The sequence below is a fragment of the Letharia columbiana genome, assembly GCF_014066305.1.
Source record: "Letharia columbiana isolate WasteWater2 chromosome Unknown Sc0000000_s0, whole genome shotgun sequence".
In the NCBI taxonomy this organism is placed as follows: Eukaryota; Fungi; Ascomycota; class Lecanoromycetes; order Lecanorales; family Parmeliaceae; genus Letharia; species Letharia columbiana.
In genome coordinates, this window is record NW_023501036.1 from 2031106 (window position 1) to 2051359 (window position 20254).

Sequence of the window (20254 nt, forward strand, 5' to 3'; positions counted from 1 at the left end):
CCCTACAGGACATTTCCAAGCCGTCCTACTAGACAGAGTGTCCAACCTTGTCCGCCGAACTTGACTGGACCTGCCATCCTTTCATCACCATGATGTCGTCACTTCCATGAGTCGCCCTACCGCTCCGTGCGTCTGGGTACCCCGACGCCAAGTCCGATCGTCCATGCGCAACGGCATCGGCATGGTTCTGCCCACCACCGAAGGACACACTCGTTAGCGGGTAGACATCCTCTTCCAACCGGCGGAAATTCTTGGCTTCCGAATCATTCGCACGCAGGCCTTGTCGTGCGAACGGCGGGCCCGTGCGCGTGCCCTGAGCCGTGTTGCTGCTCCCGGTCCAGGTCTTCCATCTGCAGACGGCCGGGTGGAAGATGTGTGACATGACGGGTGGAAGAACGGGGAGGCATGCGTTGATGATGCCGAGGCAGGGTTCGAGCTCGCTCCAGATGGCGTCGTCGATTCCGCTGTAGGAAAGGTCGTTCAGATCTAGGTTGACGACGGAGACGATGCGTAGGATTGTGATGATACATATCCTGTTTGGGGCATCGTTAGAATATGACCCCAGGGCTTGCTTACAAGATCACACGGAGACGAAAGAGAAACTCACACCCCGCCGATACCGAAGATGGCTGTGAGGCCCATTTTCCTCGATGTTGCCATCTGGAGTCCCCACAGCATGGGCATTGGGAGTGCAATCACGATGAGATCGAGAATGAGATTGATGACGGACACGCTCAGGGACGTCGCGGAAGTATTCAAGCAGGTGCCGCCTTGGATGCTTTTGTCCCAGTAAAAGGCAAGTGGGGAGCACAAGAAGAACATTCGGACAATCGTGCTTGTCCAATAAGCCACCACTAAGAGCATCACCGCATACACCACTATCCGGAATTTCCTGATGGGGAATATTTGTTTGTAAAGGTGCAAGATCGATAACTTGACGCAAGTGTTGGCGGAGACCCACGAGGGTTCCGCGGCTAAATATGACTAGGTAGGCATCTCTGTCAGTAGCTGGAATGCTAGAGACGCTTCAGGTTCGTACCTTGGCAAGAGAAACTACCTCGCTCGCCGTCAATTCCGTCATATGGTATCCTACTTTGCCTTTTGTCACAGCTGTACACACTAATGAGACTTGATCATTTTTCTGCCTTGGGTAGATGCTTACCTAAGAGCAAAGTCACGGTTTCTGTGATTGCAAAGAACTGCAAAAACATCAGCTTTCGGCAAATCCTTTGCGGAAGATCTCGTACCAAAGCGGCTATAATGAGGTAATCGTTCAAAATCAGGTGTACTCGTTTGATCCTCCTTGCCCACAAGCGGAGAATCACTGCCAAAGCGGCCGGGATGAGGAAAATGATACATATGACAAGAATTGCAACTCCACCTGGTCTCAGCTTGTCCGTAGCTGTATCTGATGCACGCGCGTCCATGTTGGATGCTCTCTAATGATATTAAATATGATTCATGGGATAGAGACAAAAGGATCAAAAGACGTAAAAGTACAGAGATGATTCTGAATTCGAGACAACGCGTGACTCTTCATACATCTGTCTACTGATCCCTACCTGAAGTAGCGTAATTGAGGCAAGGTTTCAGGCTGCGCCCAACATTGCATAGTACTTATCAGTTTCTGGATGAGATATGAGGAGGTGCTGGCGGCACAGTGTCTGCAGTTTCAAGATCGAAGTAATTCCCTGAACAGAATGGAACCTCGGCTACGAGGAAGTGAGAGTGCTCCACGGGGATCTACATGACAGCATCCGAGCTGACCGTACGCAGGATTTTAGTTGGTTCCGAGTAAGCTGAGTTAATGTGGGAACGCGAAACACTTTGTCAGCATAACGGCTCTAATGCCAGTCACTTCCGCTATGGTGGGCATCCGACAGGATTCTGAACTTTCATATTATTAGTCTTCACAGAAAATTGGGATAATGGATCTTGATTCGCTTCACACTAACACTGGCACTGCCCCGATTTGTTTCGGGAGCAGCCTATCGCAGGAGAGGATTCCGAGTGAACTATCCTTTACCGAGTTGACCTTGTTCGAAGTCAACATGTCCCAGGAAAGACTGATGACTGATCTTCTTCGCTGTTTCGATCTTGTCCAAAAGATTCTCCACCGCTATCTCGTCTGCGAGGGGAGCTGCCACATTGGAAGTAAGGAGTGAGGGGTGGAGTTGATGCGCGTGCGGTTGAGGTCTTCTGGTAGCCCAAGATCATCCAGACAGGTACTTGTGAGACATACACTCGCCCAAAGTCGGAGCTGACGCAGTAACAAAAGACATGAGGCTCGCAAATGCCTGTCGTTCAGCTTGGTACCATGGTAAAACCTTGTGGCTTTTCACGGCCAGCGATATCAAGTCAATCGTGATTCCCACCATGGCTTTTGGCTTATTCAGTACGCTGTCCGGCCCAGTCCTTGGATTCGAGGACGTAAATCCTCTGTATCTTGTTGGGAGATCCATGATCCTCTTCTGGTGGGCGTGGATGAATCTGCTGCTCCTTTGTATCAACAACCAAAGAAAAGCCGAGGACATCCAAGAAGACCGTGTTAACAAAGCCTGGCGGCCTCTTCCCTCGGATCGTCTCACAATTTCGCAAGCTGAAAAGCTTCTGTGGGGCGCTGTACCGGTGATTGGCCTCATTACTCTCTGCACAGGAGGGTTTCCTTCAGTACGTGTTGCTGACCGCTTTGAACTTCTGGTACAATGATGGAGGCGGAGCTCATAACCCTATCTTTCGCAACCTTATCAACGCATGCGGGTTCGTTCTCTACGCCTCGGCAGCAATAGACATAGTCGCAACAGCACCGCTTTCAACATATACGCTCACAATCTTCCAATGGCTAGCTGTTATCGGTGGAGTCGTGCTTACAACGATCCAGATACAAGATCTGCGCGACCAAGCAGGAGATAGTCTGCGAGGACGACCGACGCTGCCGATCAGCATAGGAGACGGGAATGCCAGGTGGACAGTCATCGTCCCAATCCTCTTCTGGTCGACGTTTCCTCCATTTTTCTGGCGGCTGGATGTTGGTGGGTACGGTCTGACTGTGCTCATCGGGGCATTCACCATTGGTCGATTATGCTTCTTGAGGACGTCTGAAGGAGACAGAACCACGTTCAAGATTTGGAGCTTGTGGCTTGTCTCTATATACTCGCTGCCGTTAATAAAAATGTATTATACAAGGAGAGAGCATCTATGAGGCGATGAGGGGCAGTTCACGCATATGCTGTGGGTGTAAGTTTGTGGTATCCACTTCTGAGTACCTTGGAGGATTTCGCTGCTGGCAGACGAGGATGTCCTTTTCAGGTAGTTTAAGACAGCCGATTCTGTCAAATTGTAATACCTGGAAATCCCCTGAGGCCACCTAAGCGCAGTGTGCTGCACACAGCCTTGATCTCTAGGTCACGGCGCTTCAAGCTCAATTATTAATTATAAGTTAGGCGGCATCCTTACAGCAAGCTTTGATAGAGAAAATGGATAAGGCTGAGGTGAGTGTGGGCCTTTCCCGCGTGAGCGGCGAGGTACTCATATCTATCCAATCAACGTTTTTTAGATCAGCAGACTTTCGTTAGCAGTGTTGGGAAAAAGGCTTTATTCTTCCATGTTTCTCAATAAGATTTCGAAATTGAAGGATTAGAAAATTATACGGCTCTTGTTCGTTACGTGATCGAGGCTCTGTGGATGGTTTGTCCATTGTTCCTTGTCATGTCTAAGAGGGCCAGTCTCTTTTGAAAATGAGAGCCTTTGAGTATAAGGAAGGTGCTAGGAAAAAGTGTTGAGCATAGGAAGGAGTCTTTGTACAGAGCATAGATGTGTCACGTGATAGCGTGTTCCTGTGGCGCAGCCGGCTTCCCAGCCACGTCGGAAGACAAATCGAACAACTAGCAACCCTTTCTCCCTGAAGAACAACACCTTCAACACTGAAAAGATGGGCTTACTTATGTCCGGTATCAACATCCATTGCTCAATCAAAAGCAAAGGAGTCCAATCAAATCAAAATTCCGTCGCTAACCTCTAGGCTCCAACATGCCATTCATCCCACACACACCGGAATCCCTCATTCAACGATCCGACAGCAAGGACCCGGGGACAACATGCAAAGGCATCACCTCTGCTGGTAGACCCTGCAGACGTCCCCTTGGGGGCTCTCCTCAGTCGTCGCCAACGGGTCATCGAAAGTCAAAGAGTGGAGTAATAGCTGTGCTGCAGCCGAGCGATGAGGACCACGAAGGCGCTGCAGCATATTTCTGTTTTCAACATAAAGACCAAGCAGAGACCCTCGCAGGCGGCAACCAAGACGGCAGGAAAGCAAACATAGTGCCGGTGCATCAACGCACGAGCATCGATACCTTGGTGGACCGGACAGGAGTGCTGGACATTGCAGACGATGAAACACCATCAAAAAGCCGACGTCAGAGAGGCCATGCTAGACCTGCGAGGAAAGATACACTGCCGAAGAAGTGGCAAGATGTAGACGGCCCTTTGATTGCAATTTCGGGAGAGAAGCAGCAACCCGTCGGGAGAGGCACACAAAGGCACCGAGCAAGAGGACAGTCAACCTTCTCGTTTTCTATGTTCTGCTGCGTCAGCTCTGCAGACCGCGATTACACGCCTCCTCCGCGCGTCCAACGTAACTCTGAGAAGCCTGAGTATGCTCATGCAAGCGCCAAAGTGCCTTCGTCTATGCAGCAGGTCGAAAGACCACCGTACTCCAGACCCATAAACTCGCGTTTACCCGTTGGGCAGGCATCGGGTAGTCCAAGCTCGTCACGTGTAGCCCGAGGGAGAATTCCTACCGTGAATACCAGACCGCCTGCTCAACAGCATCGCTCGTCTCACACCCAAGATCTTCTTTCACTGATACCCACAACGCTATCGCCGCAAACGACGTCTCTTCTACTCGCTGAGCTAGCGAAGCCAGTGTCACCACATGATGAAGAAGGCTATATCTACATGTTCTGGCTTACCGATAATGCCCTCAGCGCCTCTGACTCGCAAGCTGCTTCCTCACTACTCTCTGAGGGCGCAGCAAGCACTCCCAATGGACGTCGCCACAGTGATGTCCTGGGCTCAAAGCTCAAACAACAGAAACGCGTCTTCCAAGCCAAAGACAATGCTCTTGAAAATCGGTCGAGCTTCCAACGTCCAACGTCGTATGAACGAATGGAATCGGCAATGCGGTTACAACCTCTCCCTCATCCGCTTTTACCCTTACCTTCCCAGCTCCCCGTTACCCTCTAGGCCAAACTACTCTTCTCCGCCTGCATCGCCCTCTACACCTCACAAGGTACCACATGCCCACAGGGTCGAGAGACTGATTCATCTAGAACTTGCGGAGCGGAGGGTGAAGCGTGATTGCGAGAGCTGTGGTAAGGAGCACAGAGAATGGTTTGAGGTCGAGAGCAGTAGGGATGGGTTGAGGGGGCTGGATGAGATTATCAGGCGGTGGACTGAGTGGGGAAGGAGGGCAGGTGGGTGACTGGGTTAGTTGTCTGGTGATAGTGATGATTTGGATAGCCATGACGGACAGGTTCACGACTTATGGGATCGACTATTGATGATCAATGGGCAACGGACGTACTGTCACAACGACATTTAAGACACATGAAGAGATGAACATCTATTTGCGAGGTTATTGGGCGTGTTTTTAAGTCCTTGTTGACAATGCTGGATCGATGCACGATTGCTATAGTGCTTCATGAATCCGTGCTTGCAAAAGCAGCCAATAATACGTGTTGGTATCTTCCTTCAATGCAGAACTCCACGCTTAGCCATGCGAACAACACGATCCATGCACATTACAAATTTGCTCCAGCGCTTCTGAATAAGTCCCCCAAAACGCCCTGATCTTGATTCGAGCCTGGCTGCTGTACGGTTGGCATATTATTTGAACCTTGTCCCCTGGACAAGTTGAGCAGCGCCATCAAATCCGGACCATTTGGAGCCCCAACGTTGGACTGCTGTTGCGCGTAACCTTTCGACTGCCCGTCAACAGCCCTGGTCCCCCACTCATTCCCAGCTCTCTCCGCACACTCGACAATGCACCTCCCACAAGCCTCCCTCACCCCCTTCGTACTGCCCTGTTCCTCCTCAAAGATCCAGAGTCCATACACCTTCTGCTCGTCTGCATTCCCATGGCCCAGGTTATCCGCGCTATTCCCTTGCAAAATAATGTATTCGTCCGTCACATCGACCTCCTCTGCACTTTTCAGGTGTAGTACGAAGTTATCCAAACCGCGGCGGTTGAGCACTACGACCGCATGCCCTTCGTCCCGTAGCTTTACAACGAATAGTGTGCCCTCGATGCCACTTTTCTCCCATGCTTGAGTAGTAGTGCTGAAGATGTAAACGACGGAGTAGGGTGCTAGGAAATCTATGGAGACGGTGGAGGGCAGGTGCCGCTGGAGGACGGAGAGGTTGAGGACGTCGTTTGTGATGGTGGGATTTGCCGGGGCGGTGTATTCGAGTTCGTTGTCCGAGGGTTGTGGGTGGTGGGACGCGTATATTGTTGTAGCCATAATGGAGGAATGCGCGTAGGCGAGGTGTGAGGACGGTGCTTCGTATGTGGCAAGCGGAAGATGTGCAAGATGTTTGCGGGCGTGGGGGCCATGCGTGGGGTTGCAGTGCGCCTGGAAGTAGCCAGGACAAGCCCCAGGGGTCCCCAAAGCCGCGCCGTGAAACTGTCCCTGCGCCGGGCTACCTCGGTAGTAGCGCGGCGGCGAAATAGCAGCGATGATCTTGTCTAGAACTTTTGAAGCCCACTCTTCCATGGCGGCACAGTCTCCCCGCCGTCATATATATCCGTTGAGAGCGAGGACGAATGCAATGTAGCTAATATTACTCTCTTCATCCTCTGACTCTGCAGGACTCGGTTGATTACATTGGAGTCCATTCCAAGGTGCTATAGAAGAAGCTCAAGAAGTTACACAAGAATATCTGGATGCGACTGCGGCACCGTCTTTTACGATGGCAACCAGCAGCATACAGACATCGCCCGCTTCTAAGATGAACTCTACTCCCGGAGCCTTCCCCTCAACCCCAGCGTCCGCAGAAGCCCCATCGCCCTCCGTCGTATCCTCCCAGCTCAGCCTATCACAAGCCGTTCACCAACGAAGGGCAGAATATACAAGGTCACGAAGAATCAAGGTCAAGGTCGGCACTTGGAATGTTGCTTCTCTCAGTGGGACAGAGAAAGACGTTGGAGGGTGGTTCGTAGATGGTAAAGGTGTCTCGGAATCTCTGTCAGGCTTGGACATAAAGGACGATGGCGAACCACGAAGCAATGGTCACAATGGATCTCCAGACATCGAGAGCGTTGCGTCACAGGAGGAGAGACGGTCGAAAAAGAGATCCACTATACCAAAAAACGATCCAGGCTTCGTACCAGGAGGTGACGAAATTGGTCTATACGTCTTAGGTCTACAGGAAATCGTCGACATAAGCTCAGTGGCCGAAGCATTACGCCCCTACAGTGATCCTCATCCTGGCAGAAAATGGAAGCAGGCTGTTGCAGAATCGTTGCCGCATGGTTATCAGCGAGTAGCGGAACAGCAATTGATTGGCTTGTTTCTCGTCATCTATGCCTCCTCTGAGATTGCACCAACAATATCCTCTGTCAGTACCACGAGCGTTGGAACTGGTCTTGGGGGTTACATGGGCAATAAGGGCGCTGTGACAGCTCGTATTGTGCTTGGCGAGACTACGCGCATGGTCTTTGTCAACTGCCATTTGACCGCCGGTGTCGAGAAGGGCAACCTGGAACGAAGAAATTGGGACGCGTCTCAGATTCTTCAGCGGACCAAATTTGATCCTGTCTATGACGGTGGAGGTGTCATGGAGGAATTTGGTGAAGGCATCGGAGACGAGGACTTCGCTTTTTGGTTCGGCGATCTCAATTACAGACTCGAGAGCATGCCTGGAGAAGACGTTCGAAGACTGCTTATGCTCCATACAAGAAATGAGTATGGAGCACATGGAGCACAGCAGCCGTCATCCAAGAAAATTGAGAATGAGCTTGCAAAGCCGGAATCGCTGTCGTTCTCGCGCAACCAGGAAGCTGCTAATCGTCCGTCTGAAAATGATACCTCATCTACTCACATTTCTATTGAGAATGCTTCCGATCCATCAGTAGCTTCATCCATTACTGTATTGCCGAGCCAGGAGTCACTCGATCCTGCCTCTGACCCAGCATCTCTCCAGACTACACTCTCTTCACTTCTCGCGCACGATCAGCTACACTCGCAGATGCGCTCACGGAAAGCTTTCCACGATGGGTGGCGGGAAGGGATCATTGACTTTTTACCTACATACAAATATGATGTCGGAAGCGTTGGCATGTTCGACTCGAGCGAAAAGCAACGAGGCCCGAGCTGGTGTGATCGAATTCTATACCGCACCCGCAAAGACAGGCTGGAATATGACCAAAAGGTCCGAGACGAGGAGATGGCCAGGAAAAAGGACAACGAGATGAAGTTGCAAGGGGTTGTGGACGCAGTGACCGATGAATCCGTTCTGTTTGACTATGATCCAGAGACGGATGGCGCAGACAATGAAAATAACGCAGTCAGCGAGCAATCTCCAGATCCCGAATTCATGACTACGAAAGCTGGTTTTGAGGACAAATTGAGTCTCGATTACTATAAGTCTCATCAACGAGTCCTCTCATCAGACCACAAGCCATTGGATGCTGTCTTCACTTTAGACTACGATGCCGTCGATCTCGAAATGAAGGCTAGGATACACCAAGAAGTCGCCCGTGAGCTAGACAGGGCAGAGAATGAAGGACGGCCTGTCGTCACAATTGTGGTCGACCATCAGAAGGACACTGACAGCACCCATACCGATTCCTCTTCACCAAAATTCGAGGGCGTCGACTTTGGGCACGTTAAATACGATCAGGTCAAGACCAGAAGTGTCACTATAGCAAATACCGGTCGTGTCCCTGCAACTGTTGGTTTCGTGGATCGCTCCATCGAGTCGGGTCGACCCGGTGGTGTTGCCCCTCCATGGCTAAAGATTAATTTCGACCGCCCTCCTGACAGTAAGAATTCCAACCCGGGTGCATTACAAGAGCACACCCTCCAGCCTGGTGATGCCGTCAACGTCGAATTAACCCTCCATGTGGACGACCTAGACCTTGTCCGCCGTCTGGGCGATAAAGTAGAAACGCTCGAAGACGTCCTCGTCCTCCGAATTCATAACGGCCGCGACTACTTCCTCCCCTTACGTGGCGATTGGCTGCAATCCGCCTTCGGACGCTCGATCGAGAAGTTGGTGCGAATACCAGAAGGAGGCGTGAGGAGGTGGCAGCACCAAAGACCAGATGGCAGTAGCCACGGAGATGAAGGGGTAAAGTGGTCGGCTCCGCGCGAAGTGTTCCGGCTGACGGAAGCAATAGAAGACCTCGTTGAGAGAGCGCTTGCGCAGTGGGGGATGACGGGAGATGCCGACAACGCGCCGTGGGACAAAGACGTGGGTTGGCCATTCAGAGGGTGGCTTATGGAAGGAAAGCAGAGGGCGATGCTGAAGGAAACAGTGAGGGAAGGTTTGGACTCTGATCAGCCATTTTCCGAGACCTTCCCACCGGAAATCGATTCATTGCAAAGGCTTGAGGCGGTGGCGGAGACGTTGGTGCAGTTCCTCGAAAGCTTAGAAGATGGCATCGTCACCGAAGCGCTGTGGCTGGAGCTGGAGAAAGGCATGCTGGAGCGTGAAAAGGCAAAGAAGACCCTCTCGGACGAAGATGAACGGATGTGGATCCTGGATACCTTGTCCACCGCACCCGCTCACAGCGTTTCTTTCACTTTCGTCACGTTCATGCTCGCGCGCGTCGGCAACGAAGTCGCCCCTTGGAATATTCCACTAGAGTGTGGAAAAGCGGAAGGGGTTCCCGCTCAGGTTGCGCCTCGCATCAAAAGACCTGAGGTGGATGCCGCATATGCGGGAATCTTTGCAGATGCCATGATCCGCTTGCCTGCGGCTTCGAAGGGCAAGGAGAGGAAGGCCAGCGAGACGAGGAGGAAGCATGTCGTTGAAGTGTTCCTTAAGGCGACGCTGGATGTTGGGTCATGATATCAAACGGGGCGTTGGGGTAGCTTGGGGGCGTTGGGGCATCGTTTAATCTTATAGAAGCAACGCTATCGTTCACGCCGGGCGTGACGTCGAAGAAAGCCATTGATTGCACGAGTACTCCAATTTGCACGAGCCAAATCCAGGTTTCCGTAGTCCCCTCCCGTTGAACTTCGCACCGGCAATGAAAACATTCCCCGCAGTAAAGCCTAGGTAGCCCAACCCACACCCCCCCCCCTCCTCCACTCGAATCGCCTTCCCCGTTTCACACCTTCCGATTCCGTACCTCGATCGCGGAAGTTCCGGCCAAGGACGACGTGAGCTCGGGTATTGGCACGGTATAAAGGGTCGAGATGTGATCCGTTGAAGGGGGAGAAGAGTTAAGATGTGATCCGTTGAAGGGGGAAAGATACAGTAGAGAGAATGACACGACGGGCTTTAGGCAATCGGCGATGGGATGGATCGGCGCATGAGATTGGGGAATCTTTGGGTGGATGGATCCTGCGCTTTTGGTACCTAATTAGTTACTTGAGCCATACTCGTATGTTTGAGTGTGAGATTATTGGTTTCCTAAACGCAGGGTGTGTGTATGGAGTAGGTAGGATGGATGCCCCCATTCGAGGGCGGGATGCTTTTTGATGACGCGGTTGCGGAGTCGTGCCTGTATAGCGACGTTGCGATTCGTGTAGGACTTTTTACTTGTACAGTAAGTCTTCCGTCTTCTGAGGTTTTCTCGCGTGGTTGGTGGTTACGGGGTTCCCGATAAAGGTTGCTGGAAGTGCGGATATTTGGGGTGAGCGCAGGGGCTGCTGGCGATCGATCAATCAGGTTTGCCCGGTTGATGGAGCATTTGGGTATGGCGTGTTCGGTAGCCATCTTTCTCTGTGTCGAGGTGTTGAAGGGCTCTGTTGGAGTTCCTATGCGGTACCTCAGGGAAATTTCCAACAGAAGACCGAGTTGCGAAATCAAGTCTGTGCACCCCGATGGGTAGGGATTGATTGGCTCATTGGGGTCGTAAGGCGAGCTTATCTAGACCCTATCAGCTCTAGCGTCTTCGGCTGACCGATGAGGCCTTGGCATTGCTTGCTTTTTTCGTTGTAAAGGTGTTTATGTAATATAAAGGAAGTATGTCTCTTTTCTTCACCCAAAGGTTTCGAGCAAGAGCGCAGAATAGGAATGTGAAGTGGAGTGTCCTTCTCTTGAAATGAACGGTGTTTACTCGTGACTCTAATCAGCGCTTGACTGAGCACGATCAATTACCGCAAAATACCGTACATTAATGCAATGTTTGTGTCCATCCAATGACGATGTCAGCGCGTCGAGCATTTATCTTCAAGTCTGGCCCATCCAGTATTAGCGAACGCGTTGCCCAATCTATCTGTGAAACCAAAGCTCCAAACTCCACGGGCAAAAGGGTTGTCAGCTCAGTCTTCCCACCACATCCAAACATCCATCCAATGCTCCTTCCAATTCTCCCACCCGATGTTTCAATGCTTCGTTCTCCTCCTTCAAAATGCTGACAACGCTCCAAGCTTCCGACGCTCTCACGCCTTCACAGTTGGTACAAGAATGAACAGGCATGCCTTTTGCTGCAGGTTGACCCTGGGGCAAGCGAAGAAGCCCAATGTCTGCCGTCGATGCTGAGACATGGAAGTCTTGTGTTCGGTAGACATCTGGCGAGTTCGTAGTCGAGGCGGATGACACGGACATATTGGGCGATCGAGCGCCGTCCCGTCTTGAGAAGACGCTATCGGCGGAGCTATCGTCTTCCGACTCGAACCCAGAGTCGCTGACCGTGTTTGAGCGCATGAGGCCACGATGGCCGCTGCTCGGAGAAGTAACGTCCCCAACGACTCGTACGGTTCTCTTTCTCGCTTCCTCTTCTTCTCGGCGCGCTTGCTTCTCCTGTGCTAGCTCGTCCACCAAATTCATCATGGCTTCGTCTTGCTCAGCAAACTTGGCTGTCATACCATCGAGTTGCATCTTCAAATATCTAGCACGTGTCTCAACGCCTTCCGACTCTTCCGCTACAGTCTCCTTCTCCGCCATCATATCGCGCAGTGCTATTGTGCGCTCCTTGTAGGCCGTCTGTAATCGCGATAGCAGACCCTCAGCTTGCTGTTGTAGGTTTTTGAAAGAAGCGGGCGAGAAGGGGTTTGGAGGTTCGTTGGGAAACAGAGCGGCGCTGACGTCCATCTCGAGAAGCTCATCGCTGAGCTCGTCCGGCAGCGGTATAGGTTTCACCAAGGAGGCTTTGCTCGAGAAGAAAGAGAAGCGACTCGCCATTGCAGGCTTTGGCATAACCTGCGTAGTCGAGAGCCGTTGCAGCAGGTTAGTAGCTCGTATGTCGGACGATTCTGCGATGCTGTCCAGGGGATCACTCTTCTCCTTCGTTGGCGACGGTATGATTCCAACGCTGATTGGTTTAGATTCGCCCTTAAACCAACCCGCGAGCTTTCCAGCCTTCTCTTCTGACTTGCCTGTGAGTACAGAGAATCTATTAGATCGCGTTGGCGATGACTGCCGCGACTGCTGGGGAGAGGGGTGGAAATCGTCTAGTTGTGAGGAGGGGTCGAGTTGAGGTATGACGGAAAATTGAGCGGTGGACAAGTTTCTGGAGTCGGAATATCGACTTATGAGAGGTGGCAGGTCACTGGTGGATCGGGCTGGCCCTGTGACGGTTCGGTGATGTAATTTAGTCGGCTCGGCGATAGGACAGTCAGCTATAGATGCGTAGCGCGTTGGTGGTGCTATCGATACTGTGTCCGGTGGTTCAAGATAACTCTGGGAGGCATGCTGGGGTAGACTAGAAGCATATGGGTCGCTGGCGATGTTGCTCAAAGTCTGTGAAAGTGAAACTGTCTTGGATGGTCTGTAGGAGCGAGGTGAATTTCCAGTATTGGGAAAGACCTGGTGCATTGGCGCAAACGGTAGAGTGAGAGTAGAACGATTTCCTTTGTGGGGCGTCCCTGCTAAACCAGGCCTGCGGAATGTCTTGGCTTCCCAAATTCTCCGCTTCGCACCAATAGCTGCAGCAGTTCAATCTCTAAGATGCAAGCTAGTGGAAGAGGAATGGGGGCTTGTGGGGGAAAGTTGGGGCAGATAATGCAGTGTTCGTTCGCCGGTAGATGATGACGGATAAGCTTCTGACGCAAACGGCGAGGGCCTGACAGCTTCGGTGTAACGCTGATTTCGATAAAGTGACGAGAAGATATATAGTGGGTGAAAAGAGAATCGTGAAGGTGAAGAAAAGGACGAGAACGTGTCTTCACGCAGCCATATCCATATGGGAGGTTGGAGACTGCGTGGCAGGAAATGGAAGGCGGGGACTTAGCCTTGTCGCATCCGGCTTAGTGGCCGTTGACTTGACGCTTTTGAAATTAGCGTCGGCGTTTCAATTTTCCGATTAGTCTTGGCATCCTTTTGACGATCTACAAACACGTTTGGATAACGCTTCTACTCAAATATGCCATTGCCGGCTCTTACTCAATATAATCTAGTAATGAATATAGGATTTCTTCCATTGTACTTACTCATTACGCGTGGTATCTATCCCGGGAGTCGAACCGCTTGTTGGGAAATCTCCTCTTGTTGTCAATCTTTTACATTCCTCCCTACCCATCTCCGTCTATTTCCTTTCCAATCATTATGTCATTCTGCGTCTATTCTACCCTTCGATTGTGTAACCATTTGCGATCCCTGCCCATAATTTACACAACTACGGAACTTTCTATCATTCAATTCATTTATTTCCTAACATTCCGTCATTCCTCTCTATCCGAAACTCCTCTATCCATTTGTTTTATCATTCCATCTACTTTTTTCCTAAACATTATGCCACTTTCCTTTAATTCTACCCTTCTATTGTGCTCGTGGATTCCAGAAATGAGTTACTTGATAGAGCGAGGACACCAATAGATCAAGCGACATGCCGCTGAGTGGAAATATCTATTGGTGTCCTCGCTCTATCAAGTAACTCACTTCTGGAATCCACGAGTATTAATCTTTTACATCCCTTTCTCAGAACATTACGCCACTCTTCCCCTATCCTGCCCTTCTGTTGTGTCACTCCTTTGCATTTGCTGCCTACAATATACGCTGTTTTGAAACTCCCCTGCCCATCCATTCTGCCATTCTGTCCATGCCTTGCCTAACGATCACGCCGTATTTTGCAAGTCATCCCGAAATGCATGCCATTTTCATTGCTTCATCTCCACCACTCATGCCACGTTCCTGGCTCCTTCTCCATCATTTAAGTCTATCTTTGTGGCTTCTTCCCACCATCCCAGCCAATTCTTGCTCCATGGCTCCAGCTCAATGAGCCAACGGACCTCTATGCCCCCCTCCTGAACGACATGTTTGGGGTTAAACTCGCAATCCAACAAGTCGACCTTTACTCTAGCAGCGCACCTTCGAGCTCGTTTCCCTAGTATTTCTACAAGTGTGATCGCACGATGGACGTATACCGTTGGATAGTCATCATCATAGATGAAACATTGTCCGCCCGTCTTGATACCTCGTCGAATTGGATAGACACAAGATTAGGTGGTAGGCGAGCACAGACGGCCACCCAATCGCTGGCGGCGCTGGTGTCAGCAAGGCGATACACTGTTTTGCACAGTTTGAAAGTCAACGATCGAAGCAGGCTTTGTTGATAAATCGATAGCCGGTCGAGGAAGTTTTCCAGAGCTTTTGAGCTCTCGAATCTGAATTCGGTCTGGGTGAGGGAGTAGTGTTCGAGTTCGACTTTCGTGCTCGGTGACCCAAGTCGCATGCCGTAGAAGCGAGATTTATGGTCCCCCCAATAGCGCGGATAGATGCTTCTGGCACTTGATTCTTCGGTGATGCATTCACTGCGATAGTAGTTGGCATGGTCTTCGAACAGGACTTTCAGAATTTTTTGACGCATCTCCCAAGGGAGATAAATGAGTGTGCCGAGTCGTTCACCGCATTTGTCATCAATTCTTCGTTGCCGAGGAGAACCACTAGACCATCGATTCAAGTCAGCGGTGTTATGTTACACGTGCAGTCTGCGCCATGAGACTTATTGGAACCACGAAGTGGCTAATACAAGGCGAAGAAGTATAGCTCAGAGGAGATTCTTACCGTCCAACGCTCTCTAGTCCGCTTGATGCACTTCGCTTTCATACCGGAAAACGAAATCCGGGCCGTACAGCCCCGGCAGCCCACGAACCAGTGAGCAGGCCCCCAAGGGCATTCGCAGCCGGCAGCGCCGTCGTCGAAGGGTAGAGTCTCGGCGTATCCGTCGGTCAAGGTGGGATTATTTTGGAGTTCCCCCAGGCCGAGGACCACGCGCCGCTTGATGAGCGATTGGCCCGCTATAGCTACGGGATGGAATAGGTAGGACGGAGGGTAGCGTTGGCAGGTGCGTATGGTTGTAGAAGATATGGAAGGCTTTGAGAGGGTGCAGAGTGGTAGAACGTGTCAACAACGCAACTTGAATGTTGTTGATCAAGAAACGAGCGTGATCTTTGAGCGATAAGTGAAGACAGCAGCACGTCCGTAGCACAACACAGGCAGCAATGACGGAATACACGCTCGGCCGTCGTCGGTCGGATCGTGCATATCCACTCACGGAGCAGAAACCAATCCCGTCGACCAATCAGTCTTGTACCAATCCTATCGTTCACGAGAAGGGTACCTCATACGTATATATTTCTCCATTCCAAAAATCCCCGAGGAGAAATTATTCCCAACCCAAAAGACCTCGCTTATTTGATCCATGTGACCCCATCTGCATGCCGCATGCCGCCCTCGAAAGGCTCTGCTCCGCTGGCGTTCCTACCCTTCAAACAACTGTTTGGCTTGTACGTACAAGGAGAGCATGCGTTACGTACGGCATCACTGGCCTTTTGATGTTTACGGGCGTTTTTCTTTCGAATGCGCGGTGGATTGCAAGCGCGGAGGGATGGGTGGGTGGAGTGGGGTGCAGTGGAGTGATCTTGGTGCATACTTTGGGATTGAAGTGTTTGCAGGGTGGCGTTTGGTTCGTATTGAAGGAGTGATGGCTGTATTTCTAGTAGATTCTGCTCGAGTGTTCTATGTACAACTAATGGCATCTTCTTTATTCGCAGTCGTAAAGGTTCGATGTTCTGCATGAGTTTGTATATAGAGCAAGTTTGCATTAGGCAAGCATAGTGTAAAGTCAGATGCATTGTGTCATTCTAGGCTGTAGTAGCATCTCGCGACAAATAAACCTCAATCGTACTTTGATAAAGGGGCTTGCACGCAGCAGTATACTATGGAGAGCACGGAGACTCTGGTAACAATGATATGTTCTTGCTGCTAGAGCTAGCTCTGATATATACAAATATACTCCAGTCTCCGTGTTTCATTTTCATGACTTATGATAACTGGTCGACACACCACCTGTCGACACACCACCTGTTGACACACCATGTTGGCTCAACGCAGCGAGTAGCGTCGACACACACCCGCTCGACACCAGACTTCGGACCTGGAATTCATATATAATCGCCCTTCTCTTCTCACTTTCGATGTTCTTCTTTTTGTTCTTCTCTTTCTTTCACCATCGTGAATCCTAGACATACTCGCTCTCCAACCTCTCACAAATATCAACCAAAGCACTTCTTTCACAACAACACAATTCCCTCTCTTCCTGCAACACAGTCGACCACTCTTAAGACCTTAACGCTTTCTCTTGAACTTGTTCCTCTCCTAACATACACCATCACCTTTCAATCTGAGACTCAAGTGTACTCGTACCCTCACTTACATTATAATAATGTTGCTCTCCACCGTCTACCGCTACCTCCAGGGCCAGTCAGGCCTGCCCTCGACACTGCCAGCTAGAGGGTCTGTTGATATGGCCAAGGATGAGTCTCGAAAGATACACCTCTTGTGCAAGGGTCTGGAGCACTTCCGTGAAATATTCTACACAGAGCCAGAGGTAAGTGAATCACTTTCCTATATCATGGATGTTGTTCTAACTCACTTTTGTAGGATAAGAGCACAGTTACTGTAGCTGTCATGCAAGACCTGCTTTCCCCTGGCTCGACGAGTACTGTCAAAGGAATGATAACAGACCAGGAGCCTATCACTCCTGCTACTTTTAGGCAGGATCAGGACGCTCCAGGCACAACGAATTTTTTCAAGAAGATGGCAGTAAGCCAGGACCCTGCCGCCTCTGCTGATACCACCCAAGACCAAGAGCTTCTTAGCTCAACAAAAACTCTCACGGATACCGTGGCGGACCGGAAGCCACGCAAATACGTGATGACAACGGGAGAGGACCTTTTCCAGTCACTGTTTGCGACGGAGAAGACTCCGCCTACCTCTCCGGGTAGTGTAGGATCAGACAGCACATTGGTGGATCCTTCGTCACGGAAAGTATCACCGGCTGACTCGGAGATCCGTGCCAAGGGTAGTCCCATCGCTGTCAAGGATTTTGCCTATCCCTCTTCAGATAGCAAACATGTGCTCGATCAAGAGGCTGTTATCGAAGAGGACACAAAGAGGCAGTTGTTGAAGCAGCTGAAGAAGAAAACGGCGGCGGAGGAGAAGGGTTCCCGGAAGGTCGTAAAGCTGACGGCACGAAACAAGACTCTCGGTGCCCAGCTGAAATTAGCTATATCAAACGTCCAGAATAGAGAGGCACAAGCCGACCTTGCAAAGACATATGCAAACGCCATGACCTTGTCGAATGTCGTTCTGAGACAAGTGGTGAAGGATCTTAATAATGAGCTAAATCGTGAGAAGAACGGCGCCCAAGTCCAGGGGACTCAGTCGCAAGGAGAGACAACCTGGAGTCAACAAAAGGAGGAACCGCTACAGAATCATTTCGAACTTGCAGACGAATTCCGTACTAGTGCCTATGGACCTAGGGCACGTTTGGAAAACGCTTCGGTTGAGCGTAGCCAGGGGATGGACGACATGGATGGCCAAGGATCCATTCAAGAAGAGAACATGTCCCCGATGGGCAAAATTGTGGAACCGAAGAATTCTGGGTCTGTTGCTGTCGAAGTCCTTGATCGAGAAGCCTCACAAGCTGAAGAAGCTCTTGACGAGGTTAAAGAGCACGAGATAGAAAAAGTGGAGACAGAAGAAGAGAAGGAAGATGAGGAGCAGTTTAGGAGCGGGGGCTCCCCTGCTGAAGAGACAACGAGTCAAGTCGATGTGAACGTGGAATGGATCTTTCCCAGTCGCAAGCCCCAAGAGGCTACTGTAGGCAAAAAGCCCGGCAGTGGGAGATCCAATCGCCGTGAAAACTGAAGACGCAACGCCTGATCAAGATGGCTTGAGCGAACCGAGCGGCGAACACCAAGTTTCTGAAACGTATGACGATGATTCCTTTCCGGCTGTCAAGGACTTTATCTCACGGAGCGACAGTGATGGAAATCCTGCAGCCCACGAGCACATCATGGACGATATTGCGAAGCACGATGATATCCAACGTATGGGTATTGGCCATGAAGGCTGTATCGATGGGAATAATGGATTCTCCGAAGCAGCGGGCCCAGCGACGCTATGGGGGATTCTCCGATCCAATGAGCGTGAGAATGAGGTGGAGGATAAGGCAGATGTTGTTGAGGAGGCAGCTGGTGTCCCTGAAGCAGCAGGTCTAGCTACATTGTGGGGAGTCGTCCGGTCGGAACAGTATGAGAGTGAGGTGGACGACCAAGATGGTGCTTGCGATGACGCAGTAGACGTTTCTCAAGTAGAGGTTCCAGGGCCGGCCACCCTCTGGGGCATCTTGAAATCGAATCGCGCATCCTCAGGTGACGTTTTCTGTGAGGAAGGCGTTGGAAACCAAACAGGAGCGAACAGCCACACAGTTCTCGATGAGTCTGAGAATAATGTTTCTGCAGATCTTCTGGACGAAGGCGACGCAGAGCTCATCCCCTCGTCTCATGATGATTATGCGCCAGATCTCAACGACGACACCAACGACCTATACGATGTCGATGTCAGCGACGATGAAGAAGAGATCATGGAGCCATCCGCCGCCACGAATGCTCCCACCGTCGAAGAAGACCCGGCTCCTAGGCCTCACGGCTCTGTTGACGGCGACGTCGTCGCAATTCAGGAAGTTGACGCCCAAGAGGTCACTGTAGAAGAGCTTGTGAATACTATTGATGCAGACTCGCCCGATGCTGTCGAGCCTATCACAGAGGATTTGAAATTTGTTGAAGTGGGGGTTCACGATGTGGGGAACGGTACGGGAGAGGTCGTCCACCTTCAAGAGAGTGTGGTTTCTGTCGTTGAAAATATGCCAATTGGTACGGTCGAAGACGTGAACGAGTTTGTCGGTAATGCGACCGTGGTTCGGGTGGAGAAGGCTGCACAGGAGGTCAACGCATCCGGAGCAGGCGCGGTGGTCGAACAGCTAGGGCACAGCTGTGAGAAAGATATTGACAAGCTAACGCAGAATGATGCTGTCGCTCGTGCTCGTGCTCGTCCTTTGCTAGAGGCTTCTGAGGGGGAGTTGGGTCCAGAGGAGGGTGACGCATTGGAGGGGTCCGCAGAATCTAGAAGCTCACAGGTCATCTGCGAAGATCCCCGCGGTGGATATATCCACGAGCTTCCAAACGTGGTTGCTGGAGTGCCCACCATCACCGCAGCCGAAAGTGATGGTACAAATAGCGGGGCTGTTCATCCACAACCTCTCACTCCTCCCGGCACTCCCCTACCATCACCACGTACCTTCTCGCCCCCACAAGCCGAAAACTTCGATTTCACTCCCCGAATGTCGAAGCCGATGGGGGTGTCCAAGACCGGGAAGCGTAGGCTTGAGCGCCAGCGTGCCGCAACCAAGAAGAAGGACGAAGCAGCGGTGAAGCGTCGGATGGAAGAAGAGGCTGCCAAGACGCCAGAAGCATTGGCTCAGCGTCAAGCCGAGGAGGATGTGAGGCTGGGAGGGAAGCAAATGAAGTTGCAGGCTGCAACGGAGAAGGCCATCGGTTTGCAGAGCGCTAAGTAGGGAATTGTGGTTGGGGTTGGGCTTTGTTTCGTTGAGGGGAGGCGACTAGCGCGAACCGGATAGGCCGATCCCTCTTTCGCTACAGCTTGCACGGAATGGAACACGGATCTTCTTACAGTTGCTAGTGAGAAATTTGGTGAGGCGAATGCATAACGGTCGATCGTCTTGATACTTTGGTGTTGGTGATCGTGTTTCATGTACACTCTAGATTTCTCATTCAAT

The 20254-nt window shown here is 51.2% G+C and overlaps 7 protein-coding genes across 7 annotated transcripts; 4 read left to right on the forward strand and 3 right to left on the reverse strand.

Moving 5' to 3' along the window:
• Positions 1 to 28: 28 nt before the first annotated feature.
• Positions 29 to 1427, reverse strand: HO173_000577 (uncharacterized protein; the record flags this gene model as incomplete). Its single annotated transcript, XM_037302526.1, has 5 exons — positions 29 to 533; positions 608 to 984; positions 1040 to 1110; positions 1163 to 1199; positions 1248 to 1427. The coding sequence occupies 5 exons, from the start codon at positions 1425 to 1427 to the stop codon at positions 29 to 31; spliced, it is 1170 nt and encodes a 389-aa protein (XP_037171105.1).
• An 853-nt stretch (positions 1428 to 2280) lies between these two features.
• Positions 2281 to 3202, forward strand: HO173_000578 (uncharacterized protein; the record flags this gene model as incomplete). The annotated part of the gene is made up of 2 exons (XM_037302527.1): positions 2281 to 2670; positions 2882 to 3202. The coding sequence occupies 2 exons, from the start codon at positions 2281 to 2283 to the stop codon at positions 3200 to 3202; spliced, it is 711 nt and encodes a 236-aa protein (XP_037171106.1).
• Positions 3203 to 4029: 827 nt separating this feature from the next.
• Positions 4030 to 5244, forward strand: HO173_000579 (uncharacterized protein; the record flags this gene model as incomplete). Its single annotated transcript, XM_037302528.1, has 1 exon — positions 4030 to 5244. The coding sequence occupies one exon, from the start codon at positions 4030 to 4032 to the stop codon at positions 5242 to 5244; it is 1215 nt and encodes a 404-aa protein (XP_037171107.1).
• Positions 5245 to 5801: 557 nt separating this feature from the next.
• Positions 5802 to 6773, reverse strand: HO173_000580 (uncharacterized protein; the record flags this gene model as incomplete). The annotated part of the gene is made up of 1 exon (XM_037302529.1): positions 5802 to 6773. One exon carries the CDS (start codon positions 6771 to 6773, stop codon positions 5802 to 5804), a length of 972 nt encoding a protein of 323 aa, XP_037171108.1.
• A 196-nt stretch (positions 6774 to 6969) lies between these two features.
• On the forward strand, positions 6970 to 10074 carry HO173_000581 (uncharacterized protein; the record flags this gene model as incomplete). The annotated part of the gene is made up of 1 exon (XM_037302530.1): positions 6970 to 10074. The coding sequence occupies one exon, from the start codon at positions 6970 to 6972 to the stop codon at positions 10072 to 10074; it is 3105 nt and encodes a 1034-aa protein (XP_037171109.1).
• Positions 10075 to 10641: 567 nt separating this feature from the next.
• HO173_000582 (uncharacterized protein) lies at positions 10642 to 12990 on the reverse strand (the record flags this gene model as incomplete). The annotated part of the gene is made up of 2 exons (XM_037302531.1): positions 10642 to 11100; positions 11509 to 12990. The coding sequence occupies 2 exons, from the start codon at positions 12988 to 12990 to the stop codon at positions 10642 to 10644; spliced, it is 1941 nt and encodes a 646-aa protein (XP_037171110.1).
• A 3847-nt stretch (positions 12991 to 16837) lies between these two features.
• HO173_000583 (uncharacterized protein) lies at positions 16838 to 20032 on the forward strand (the record flags this gene model as incomplete). The annotated part of the gene is made up of 3 exons (XM_037302532.1): positions 16838 to 17002; positions 17056 to 18295; positions 18345 to 20032. The coding sequence occupies 3 exons, from the start codon at positions 16838 to 16840 to the stop codon at positions 20030 to 20032; spliced, it is 3093 nt and encodes a 1030-aa protein (XP_037171111.1).
• Between the last annotated feature and the right edge of the window lie 222 nt (positions 20033 to 20254).